Consider the following 12,845-nt stretch of genomic DNA (forward strand, 5'->3'; position numbering starts at 1 on the left):
GGAGCACCTTAAATGTTCAAACTTTTTTGTCATCTAATTAATTTTTTTCTACTTTGAAAGCATCAGTGACAGGTAAACCATAGGGAGTTATTTTATTCCTTTTTCCCCCTCTGTGCTTCCTTCTCTCCTTTAAGTTAGTTGTTATCAGGTTTTTCAGCTCCCCGGAGAGAACTGATAAGAGGAATCACATCTGTGTTTGCTTTCACTCCATGATGCCTGTCAGGAAGCGGAGGTGTGAAAAGAAAACAAGAATGCATCAAGCTGCGCATTTGAACGCTGTTCAGAATGAGGTGTTAGGAATTCATGAATCGAGCCTGATGAGGCTCATTGTAGTGGCTCACTTGTTTCCTTTAACTTCGCCCCCTCCACTGACATGAATGAGGTGTATCATCTCTTATCCAACATGGTGAAAGACACGGGCTCCGAGGCCTACTTCCTGTCCATCCTGCAGCACCTGCTGCTCATCCGGAACGACTACTACATCAGGTGAGGTGGACACTGACATCATTTGTTGACTTTTTTGATGCCCCCCCCCCCCCCCCCCCCAGTAATACATTATACTGCACCTTGTCAATGGCTTCCTCCGCTGTATAATATATGACATTCCTCACTTAAATGTTAGTGTTAACAACTATATAGCTTCTACAGATACTTTCCTTTACCTTGGTGACCTTTGTTTCAGTAGACACCGTGCTTCCATTTTTTGTCAGTTTGATGCCTGTTTTTATTATTTTTATTCCCACCTTGTGTATTTGAGATGAGTCCCAAGTGCTGGCTGCAAACTTGTTTCAACTATCAGGAAGGAGTAGTATTTTTTTTCTCAATGTCAATTGACAAATAATTAGGAATTAACATTTACATAATGCATCATCCATCCTGTCATCTTGCTCAAATATGGTCTTCTCGAGTTTAGTAGTCAAAGAGCTTTGCTCTGGCTTACTACATTATCAGCTTTATTGCTATTGTTAGCTGTGGCTGCAGTCACAGCTGCGTGCTTTGTATTTATGTGTTAGGCTAAACTTCAGTTGCTTCTCTGGTAAACAAGCACCTGACAAAGAACACATATCATTCTACCCTTATCAAAGATACTGTCAAAACATTTTATTTTAATTAAAAGTACCATTCATCATTTCGACAACTCTTACATATTCTTGCATTTTTTACATCTTTCTTCTACTTCTGAACTTACTGTAGCTATCAAGTTATGCCAAACACCATGACAACCAATAAGTGCCCACTTAAAAAAAGGTCAGTCATAACCAAAAACACAAGCACAAGAAGCTGCAGATTAGAAATTAGATAAATCAAAAAGTAGCCCCAACCTATTTTTAATCAAAAAAGTAAAAAAAGAAAAGAAAAAAATGTCTTAATGCTCATCTTTTTTATTATGCTGGCATGATTGCCGTATGCACTAATATATAGAACACCATGTTGCCGGTGATTATTAGGGAACAAACATTTTTGTTTACACACAAAAACAAAGTGCTCCTTTGGCTCTTTGACAACATGACACACTTAAATGCTGCTAAATTATTAGTTTTTTCCATTTTCACATTTGGAGAGAAAATGTGTCAATCACTAGGCCTTACGTATCAAGTGACACTGATGAATCCTCTGCTGCGTCAGCCCTTTTTTGCAGACAGCACACTTATAAAAAGAATGTAGGAAAGCGAGGAAATGATGAGAGGAGAGAGATGAATTTATCATAGACAAGTTGGTCTACCCTTGGAGTTATAAATAATGCATCACATCTATAAGGAAAAAGCAAGGGAAAGCGATTCACATTAAAAAGCTACAGCCACTTCCACGCCGGTTTTAGTGGCCATGTACCTCGCTTCAAGACAGCAATAACACATAATTTGCACCAGCAAGGTTCTTTAAAAGATACACTCTTAACTGAGATAGATTTCATAAGCACTTTGGAGAAGTCTTGATTAAATACAAGGCTTGAAATAAACTGCTTCACATCACTGGTTGCTGTGTACATTTTGGCCTTTGCGGCTCACGTCAACACATAGACTCGTCTAAACTGAGAATCAGTCGCCCACCGATAGCCCGAAATTGTTTTTGACTGACAGTTAATTTGTGTTCAAGAGTGCCAAAGTTTGTTAGGCTCAATCCATCACCGGTATGCAACGATCGCCATGGCTCAGAATAGGAGGAATAGTCATTTCAAGCGCCGCAAAAAACACAACGCAACACGGCATCAATGCACTACATCGGCCAACTTGAAATCAACACACTAAATACATACATAGACGTCAATGCGCCCATGCAAAAATTTTTGTTTTTCAGCATGTCGGTTGTGTTCCGATTAGCTTAACGTGACAAAGTCTCCGGCAGCTGCTGACGTGAGGCTGGCATACGGTGCATTCAAATGCATTCAGACATATCATACTCGCGCACTATATATATATATGACTGAGGTGTCAATTAAGGTTGATACTATTTGTTAACAACCGGTACCGTGTTTGTATATTGGAATGGTCTAAATCGGGCCTAAAGTATTCCAGCGCCTTGTCGACTGTCATTGCTGTGAGTTGTTGCTCTTCCCTTTGGGGGTCGGTTTATTTTTGATAATTAATCTCTCAGTGCAAGCCTAATGAATAGGAGCACATCAAACCCGCCCTGTAAATATAGAGCAGATGTGCTCTTTTGGAGCCCGCCGATATGGGGATTACACTGGCTATGTGGAGCAGAGCTGGATCAAGTGGCTGGGATGGCACTCTGCAGCGATTGGAAGAACTGGAGGTGCCTGAGTCAAAAAAAAAAAAATGGAAGAGGTGGGGAGTGATGCAGCGGGACATATGCTCGCTTTTTTGGAGCCCGGCCCTGCCCGCCACGCAGAGGCCTGACAGTTCTGGGTCACTCTCGCCGTTGCGGCGGCCGACTAGCGGTGGCGGAGGATGGAGGACGGCGGGAATATAGGGCGGCTTATTGAGATAATAATGCTGGGTATACGGGTGACAGTTGTAAGCCGAGCGGCAGCGCGCTTAAGCCAAGCAAGGCGACACTCGCGAGCTTCATCCAATCAAGAGTGGGCGAAGCTGCCAGCTCAAGCTTTCAAGAATTGCATTCCATGCCTTTTTTTTCTTTTTTCTTTAAAGAGCACCTCAATGTTTATTTTTCATTTCTCATTTTAATTTGGCTCAGACTGTTGTCCTCTCAGGTTTGTATTCACAAAAGAGATTTCTCCTTCCACGAGGTGACAGCTCGTTCTTAAGGGCCAACATCTTACTGAGACTACCTATGTCCAATTTAAATGATATAAATATGCTGTACTCATAAACTAAGTTTACAAAAATTGAAATATGGTGCCGAACATCACATTATAGAACATATAAAATTAAAAGTGCAAAATAATAATATGCAAAACATGAGAAATAAGCTGTCCAAATAATACAAAATGATGATCAGAAAAAAATACAAGTATTTAGGCTACCAATTCCTTCATAATGTTATTGTTATATTAATATGCATTAATACACATTAGTTTTTAATGTCTGAAAATAGGTAGTACTGTCAAAATCCTATTCTAATAACTTATCATGTTAATGTTAATAAAAATAACAACAACAGCAATAATAATAATAATAATAATAGTAATAATAATAATAATAATAATAATAATAAAGATAGCTACATTACTGTTATGGTCTGTAGTGGGTTTTTTGTGTTTTGGTTTAATGTCTGGGTTTTCTGATTTTTTTTTTTTTTCCTGGGTTTTTCTTTGGCTTTGATTTGTCTTTGCAGATTCTGAAGTGTTTGGTCTTTTGTGCATGTTTCTGTTCCCCTTGTGTCAGTGTCCTCTCAATGTCATCATGTCCACTTGTCATTAACCTGCTTCCCTTTTCCAATTATTTCTTGTCCAGGTGTTACGTGTTATGTTAGTTTTGAGCGTATTTAGTTTCCTGTCCGTTCCTCGTCATCTTTGTTAGTGTTTGCTTTGTTCCTGCAACCAAGTGCTTCTAGTGGTTTTGGTCATCATTTTATTAGGTTTTTTTGGCTATGCTGTTTTTGTTCGGTGTTTTTTCTTCATTCTCACCTCATTCAATTACTTTTGAGCTCACGTTGCCTTTGGCCTTCCTGCATTTTGGGTCAACAACCTTCCATCATCTCACCCCATCATGCCTAAGCCTGACAGAATAACCTGACAGGAACTGAAAGTTCGTTTCCAGCACCATTCGCTATTAAATACAAGTTAGCGCAGATTCGTTCCATGTTCTATTCTTACGGTATGCATCCATATTAAAATATTCTGTATAGCTTTAATAATTGGAAGGAATACAAACTTTTTGCCCTAGGAATTTAAAACTGTACTTGGGGTCAAAGATGAGTTCAGAAAAATCATTATTTCTCAGTTAGGAACTCATCTTAAATGGCAATCTATTTGCTAAATGTCACAAGCAATTAAAATGGATAGTTTCACCACCAAAAAGGTCACGTTCACCGGCCTCTTCCTGCGTCTGGACTCACGCACGACCACGCAGCTGGATAAGCGCACTAACTTCTAACTAGCTGACATGTTTTCCTGGTCATTGTGCTTTCAATTAATCACATTAGACTGATTAGATTTACACATCTCTTTTTATGGTTCCTCTAATTGGCTAAGATGATTGCAAATTATGCGAGAGGGCTTGCTGTCACCTTCAAATGGACACACGGGTACACCCTCGGCCTCGGTGCACGCATTATCCGCTCATTTCACGACGGGAGTGGAGCAAGTGATCAAATTTAACAAGGCGCTTGGCTATTTTTTCCTTTTTTTCCCGCCCGACTTGGCATTTTGTGACCTCCAGTTCAGATGAGGGACTAATTTACGCTTAATTAGTTATGTCGAGTTTGTGTCTGTCATATCCCCTGTAATTGTTCTGCTTCGTTCCTCGTGACCCGCCAGGCCTCAGTACTACAAGGTGATTGAAGAATGCGTCTCTCAGGTGGTCCTGCATCGAAGCGGGATGGACCCCGACTTTGGCTACAGTCGCCGATTGGATGTGGACTTCACCCATCTGATTGGTAACGTTCCCTTGAAAAAATCATCTGGTTTCATTGGATTTATTTAATGCAGACATTACATCAGGTGCATATGGTATTCAGTGTGACCACATTTTTAATCAGGTAACCATCAATCACAGCTCATCTATTTTCTGGGTTTGTTCATGTGAAAATCACAAGCTGAGCTCTGGTTGGTTGATATCTGAGCAACTGTGATGTCATTTTCAATCGATGGCAAGTGGCAAAATGACTGCCCCGTGAATTGGATGAAAACGGGTACATTTTGCTGCTCGAGTTATATTGCATGGATGAAATCCTAATCAGGGGACTATTTTTTTGGGCCACATACTGTCAAACAGTTTGCGGATGAAAACATTGTGTTAACAAAAAAAACAGTTCAAAGTTCAAAATTATTCATATCGTTTCTTATAAAGGGACATCTAATTTTCCAAAGTTATTCTATATAACACTTTTGCTGTTCAACATGCCACGAGATGAAGTCATTTTCTTGTGGTTGAAAAAAAAAAAAAAGAAATAACAATATGGTAACTCATTCACTGCCATTGACAGCTTTAGACGTCAACAATTAGTTTCTATTGAGCCCGCAGTGAACGAATTCATTATTCTACCTTATTATCCATTACTAGCATATCTCAAATAATAATGCATTACTCTCATTAAATATATGCCATGACTTAATGTGACCTTTCGGGGAAGAGCATTTAACTCATTCACTACTATTGATGGTCATAAATTATTTCTTACTCAGCTGGCAGTCAATGAGGTACGGATGATCACTTAATTGTACTTTCCAGCTGAACTGATGTTTCATTATACCGAAGTAGAGTTCAACTTCAAATTTGGGAAGAGGATTTATATAATGAAATCGCAACTAGCAAGTATTTGGATCGATTGTAGATTATTTTGTTGATTAATACATTATATTTAAAACATGTTTTACTCTCCATTCATTTATTCAAATATCTTTTACTCAAATTGACAGGAGAGACAATACAAAAAAATAACACATCTATGTTTTATCATTTGCCTAATGGTTTGGTCTGTGACACATCAGAAAATAGTCTAAAACATTGATAATTGTTTTCCAAGGTACAAGCAGTTATCTGTGTTGGTCTGTGTTGTTCCTTAATAGTTCTGACTCTACCACAAAGAATCATTAAAAGTTTTGATTCAGTGCAGTTCCTTGCAGGCTTATCTGAGGTAGGGTCATCCGTACAGAATTTGCAAGATGTTAACCCACACAAAAAGATGTGGATGTGTCTCTTTTCTTCATACCTTTTTTTTTTAATGATTGTTCTGCTCACATCTTTTTTTTCATCCCTAATGCAAAGTATTTTTCAGAAAAAAAACATGCAATCTCATAACTTTTTTTTATTTAAGTGAACAAAATGGTTGATTTACAAACATATATTGTGCAGTGTTTTGATTCCTGTGGAAAACATACTCACACAAATCCAGGTGATAATTAATGTTGTTTGTGTGAAAACACCCCTGATGATAGTCACACGTGAAGCAGAGAAGACAAGTCCTGTTGTGCATACCTGTTTACTTTACCACCTAATAGAATTCCGACACATTTTGCATACAGTATTCTGTAGGGATAGGACGGGACACAAATACCTTGAGGAAGAATTTTGTCCGCGGGAACAAGGCAATATTTTCACAGAATTTATATTGCCTAATATACATTTTCCAATTTTCAAGATTGGTTCTTTTCATTGAGCAGACTGTAACAAATTTAACCATTTTGTGTGCAAATGTACATTTCAAAGCTGTCAGCTGTAGATGAAATCATTTCTCTGACTGAATATTTTTTTTTTAATTTGCATACAGTTTACGTTAGCTGTGTTGTGTGGCTTAATTCTTTTTGGCATTTACTCACTGTCTTTGTCTTATTTGCCACATCCTTTTCTTCAAGGAAAACCTAAAGCTATTACCACAAAGACAATGTTTTTGGCCATTTTAATATCTTCATAAATTTTAGTTACTGAAACGAAATAAACCACAGAACACACCTTTGAGTCAGCCTGCTTGTTCAAAAGTGATCAGTAGGAGCAGCAAGCACGTCAGACTGCAAGAATCAAAGTGTACACATTTATGTTTCGTAAGCTGCCTTTGAAAAGTAATCCGACTGCTCTTGGGTAAACTGGAGCGCTGCTAGAAAGCGGCTAATTTTTGCAACATTTTGTGCAGAAGAAACTGATAAGCCAAGTCAGTCGTTGTTGTGACGTGGTTCCAAAAACACCTCCAAAATAAAAGCATTTTGATTCACTCGTGTACATGTATGACTTAGTATGGTAAGGGTATGGTATAGTAATTATAATTTTTTTTTGTATATATTTGAAACATTTTCTGGCTCTCTTACCATATTTGGCGGCATTTTTTAGTTGTGTAGAATGTAGCCAAGCATTTTCCTGTATTCTTGCAAAAAAATGAAATAAAATACATAAGACAACAACATCCAATGCCGTGGAGGGATGAGAAATCTTGTGGCGTTCTAAACTTGTTATATCTCAACCAGATCTCTCCCCATTCAGCAAATTTTAGAGTTGTGTCAATTTTTCACCCATCTGTCTATTGAAAGATTTCTAACAATATTTTGTCGGATAGCCTGTCTTTGAAAATGTGACTCAGTATCATCATATAAGTACAAAAACTGTCACATATAAGGGGAGAAAAAAGTAATCATGCACGTAACGGTGTGCATTTTATGTATTGATGTGTGTATGTGCGCGTGTGTTTGTATGCTGTCTTGCAGATCAGTGTGTAGACAAATCCAAAGTTGAGGAGAGTGAGCAGAAAGCTGCCGAGTACTCCAAAAAGGTGAGGCATTAATCACTTCAACAGGCCCCTTGCTTGGCCGAGTCCTATCAGGAAAGTCTTTTTTTCCGCACCGCTCCCAGACAAGCTATCGATTTTCCATGCTTTAATCAATACCTGGCTGCGACGCTACATGATCCGTATCAGCATTACAAGAATCAATGGCGAGCTTCTGATTTGTGAACACTAGCGGGTTGCACTTAAGTTTTGTGCAGGTGTTTTGATGCGTCTTTGGCCTGAGAGAGGGTTCCGTAATGCACGTTTCATTGCTAGTACATTGGAAATGGGATGCAAGTTTGTTTATGTTGCTCAATGTCCAAAAAATCCAATCCAAATCACTACCAGTATACGTTTGGAATCTTCTCATTCATTGTGAGGTTTTTTTTTCCCCCAAGTACAGTTAACACCACTTAAAACACATTTTTCCACTTGCTGTGGTGAAAATGGCTTCACATACTCAAGGCTCAGAAAGGGCCAACCACAGCTCATTTGTTTTCTCATGTTTTTCTCATGTTTAGTCATGTGACATCTGGCAAATATGATTGGCCCAATGGCCAATATTTGTTTATCTTTTTTTTTTTTTTTTTGCCAAGTAACAATGCTGTCATTAATTGTTTCATTTCAATCTATATCATAACCTTATGTGCTTAGTTTTACACCATGTAATTTGTTCATAAGGCGCGCTCACTATTTATGCTCTCATTCAAAACTGAGCTTATCGGAATCAGTGACCTGAATGCCACTATTTATTTAAAAAGCCAAAGCCACTAGTTTAAAAATTTATTTGAATGATAAAATAGGTCGTGAAATATAAATTTAACACATTTTTTTACCCTTCCTTGACTATTTTTGCAGTATAGGTATCAGACCAGTGAAAATGACTGTACAATTGATGGCCATTTGATTTGAAGGAAATATGTTATTTTATTCTATTTTTCTGCTAAAAATAAACATCAACCTCAAAAAAGTCCATATTGGTCTGGCTCTACAAAATAATTTAGTTTTTACTGCTGAAAATGTTAAAAAGATAAGTATAGAAAGTAGAAATCCATCTAAATATGCTCTAAAACTGATGAAACATGTAAGATTTTAAGTCTACTGACAATTATCCCTACCTATCATAATGTGAAATGGTACATGCTGAAAAATAGTACCTGCATGCTGCATAGTATTTTCTTCCATTTACTTCTCTGGCTATTGTGACCATGTTAGAAAAAGGCCCAAAAAATAAAATTATTATACAATTATTCCGTGTTTCTCCTTGACTAAAATTATTTCAAGTGAAGCACACTGACTTCATCCATTATCATATTCATGTAATTTGTCCCACATTTAACACAAAAGTGCAAATCCCATGTTTTCCCTATCTTGGCTATTTCATTGCAATATGAATTGATGCTAAGTGAGGTCAAAAGTTAATGCATACGATTATAATGTATTTTTACGGCGCACCATTGTGACACGAAGGAGCTTCCGGCTATTTTTTTTTTTTCTTCCCTTTTCTTCAGCGTAGCGTCTTAACCAGCCCAGTACGTGCACCCTGCTGGGTCTTTGAAGTCATTGCGCTGACATGTCTTGGTTTTGTGCAAAGGTTAAATCCATCAACATGTATGAAAGCCAGGCCTGAAACAAAGATAAAGGACAACAGGACTCCCGGGTGATGAAGACCGTAAATAGAACGGCGTTGGTTTTTGGCGTCTGTTGATGCGCCCCGAGGCCGCTCTCCGGAGACGCCCCGCCGCTCGCCAGTCTCCGCCGCCTCGTTTTCATCAGCGTGCGCACGTTGACATATTTGTGTCCTCTTTCTTGCAGTTTGACGAGGAGTTCAGCGCACGGCAGGAGGCCCAGGCTGAGTCTCAAAAGAAAGAGGAGAGAATCAAAGAGTTGGAGGGGAAGATCCAGACCCTGGAGTCTCAGGTAAATCCACAAAAAAAAAAAAAAAAACTGCGGTTATTTTTGGACTCAACTTTTCAACCAGATGGAGAGCTTTTCGCACCTCTTACAGATGTTCTCTAAGTGGAAGCCAGAACATCTGATTTAATAAAGGGTCAATCTCCTTAAGTTGGAGCTCTTAATGTGCTGAGCGTCCGCATTGAAGCTTTTTTTCAAAGTAATTTTATTACCTTGGAAGTGGATTGTGTTTCTTTTTGAGCGCTTTTGAAAACATTTCTTCCCGGGCGAAACCGCCAATTCTGAGCACAGAAAACTGCTTTTCCATTTTAACCCAATTGCAAACATTTTAGCAGCGTCTTGAGAGGAAAGAGCAGTAATGGAATTTAATGTAAGCCAATACTGGATGATGAAAGCATGGCTGCACACCAATGGCACCATCACATCCAAACTGGTTCGCACTTCTTGTTTCTTCCTCAGCCCGTTCTATGGCATCATCGCAGTCTAAAGCTTTTACTGTCTCTCCTTTTGGTTTTCCATGTTTTCTGCACAAATGCATGTACAGTATTTGAAAGCAGAAAAGCCTTAATCTTTGACACGTGCTATCCCTATATGCTTTTCCTTTCACTTTTTTATATGCATCTCCTTCCACACAATTCGATCACATTGTTCCAACTTCAGCACATTCCTGGTATTTTTTCAAATTTATTTATGGAATTCAAATCACCTCTCTCATTCAGTTTACTTTGAAAATGATCCTCAACCTGCCAAATTTTCCCACTGACCAAAAAATCAACATTTTCACTTTCAAAATGATACCACAGAAAAATCTTTTCTACACATTCTACACTCCACATACACATCATCATCCATTTTGAAATTTTACTCATTCAGTGGGTACTCTTTGGCATATTTTTTCATTAGGCATATTTACATATTTAGACATATTTACATTTTTTTTCCAGACCTTAAAGTGAAGAAAAAAAAGCACAACAAAAAAATCTTAATTGCAATCTTTTCCCTCCAATTGTTATCCAATCATGTGATAGAGATGTTAACATCCCTATCAAAACTAGTTAAATATTTATTCAAGTCTCCATATGCTACTTGTGGACATGATAGTGAACTACTCCCACATATATATATATATATATATATATATATATATATATATATATATATATATATATATATATATATATATATATATATATATATATATATATATATATATATATATATATGTATTAAAGGTTTAAAAGTTCAACTGTTAGTCATTCACTTATGATTTGCACAAATGCACATCTTGTAATTAAACTATGCAAACGAGATCTGTGAATCGCCCCCATACACGCAAACAATGAAATCAAAGTTTCAGAAAGTCTTCCCAAAGGCCCGTAAATACTCACGCTGGCTTGGACGCGCGGTTTAATTATGCAACGTCCGTAACAGCCGACCAAGTGCCGTTTTTGATCTTCTGCGAGTCAGCCGCATGTGCGGCTCCAATCCCATTTCAAGCGGTGAACACAACAACAACCTCTCTGATGATTGCCAGTGTGTTTTTCCGCCTTCATCCGCGTTCGACACAGCGCCGCAAAAGCCATCGACGACGCCAGCGCAGACCATTTAAATCCCGCGTTTGCCTCTTTCCATCAAAGCCATCCTACTATCACTGGCATTTTTTTTTTTTATTTTGTCATTATTTTGTAAGAATGAAGTGGAAGCGAACCCTAACCTTTCATCTGGAGAGACAGCCTGTCAGATATTAAAACACATGTGTGCGCAAGTCGCTTCCCCTCACCTCGTTTGCCACAACCAGGCACATTTAATGAGCGTCGTTCTACCAGGAACTTTGGCATTGTAACAAGCAGCTTGTTTGATGTGCCTTTTTGATTATCCCCCAATTGAGTGGAGTAGTGCATCCGCCTGTAAACATCAACAAAGGGGCATGGGATTCACAACAAGTGGGGAATCATCCAGCCTTCCCCAAGCCTTTTGCTCGCAGCGTAGGAGAAGGAAGCTATCCCCTGCAATTGGGCTGGAGATGTATGAATAATGTAGCAGTGCAGTGGTACGCAGCGGAACTCTGCACTATCCCATTAATAGCTTTTAACAAGCTGACAGACTCGTAGCTGACCTCAATCGGCCCCCTGGAGGAGCTGGCGATCTACACTGGTCGACCCCCCCCCCCCCCCCCCCCCACCCCCCACCCCCGGCCTCACTCAGGCTCGAATTTGACTTTTTTTACAAAAACACATTCGTGATTCAATTCAACTAAACAGAGGGACCAGGTAAAACCTCACCATAATGAAATATGTATGGTGTAATCTCCCAAACATTTCCCTTTGAATGATCCTCTTGCGTTCAAATATTGGCCTTTTCCAAACTTGGTGTAACTTTGCTTAGTTAAAGTTGTTTATTAGGTTTTAGGTTGTCCGGCTAAAATTTAAAGCGCATCAAATATTTAGATCCAAGCAGCCTTTCCCAGAGAATGACCTGTGTCTCTGTTACTGTAGACAGATTTCTCATGGGCCCCCTTCACACTGCCTTCTAAAGCCAGGATTTATTTTCCTTTATTCAGTGTTTTATATAAACAACACTGACTGGGAGCGTGAAGAGCATAACGTTAGAGTGTGAGAGTCGTAACAGAGGCGGGGTAGCGCCTGTGGGCAGAAGGGACGAGGGGATGGGGATCATATGTCAGAAGTCATATTTCCAAGTAAAGAAATACAGAGTTCCGTCCCTTTCTTATCATGTTGTGTTAAAAGCAGTTGTTTACAGAACCGCATTTAATGCATAACGCCGACGAGGGTTGACGTTACGAGTCGACTAGTCACAACGACATTGCCGACCAACATTGTTGCCGTTCAGTTAATTAGTTGACGAGTCGTTCATTAAAGACATTGTTTTAGCTGACTCTTGTTAGCAACAAAGTGAGAACGTGTGAGCCCACTTCACCAAAAATACTTGATACGGTGAAAACATTACTTTCATGGCAGTACGGCGTTGGTAAAACGGACATTAAAAAAGAAGCTTCTTCTCGCTGAAGCCCATTTTAATTTCTGTCATAGGGTCTGCTTTGTATGCAAGCTCGTTAGCATTAGCACTGGTGTGTTACA

General features: G+C 38.9%; 1 protein-coding gene across 6 annotated transcripts in view; it reads left to right on the forward strand.

Moving 5' to 3' along the window:
- diaph2 (diaphanous-related formin 2) overlaps nucleotides 1-12,845 on the forward strand; it is a 363,565-nt gene that overhangs the window by 131,424 nt on the left and 219,296 nt on the right. For all 6 annotated transcript variants that reach the window (XM_088432132.1, XM_088432131.1, XM_088432136.1 and 3 more), the window contains 4 exons: nucleotides 370-486; nucleotides 4,898-5,016; nucleotides 7,775-7,839; nucleotides 9,649-9,753. In XM_088432132.1, coding sequence (XP_088288258.1) covers nucleotides 370-486; nucleotides 4,898-5,016; nucleotides 7,775-7,839; nucleotides 9,649-9,753 — 406 coding nt within the window. The remainder of the gene's footprint in view (nucleotides 1-369; nucleotides 487-4,897; nucleotides 5,017-7,774; nucleotides 7,840-9,648; nucleotides 9,754-12,845) is intronic.

The sequence above is a fragment of the Hippichthys cyanospilos genome, chromosome 13, assembly GCF_059441005.1.
Source record: "Hippichthys cyanospilos isolate Australia breed blue-spotted pipefish chromosome 13, RoL_Hcya_1.0, whole genome shotgun sequence".
Classification (NCBI taxonomy): Eukaryota; Metazoa; Chordata; class Actinopteri; order Syngnathiformes; family Syngnathidae; genus Hippichthys; species Hippichthys cyanospilos.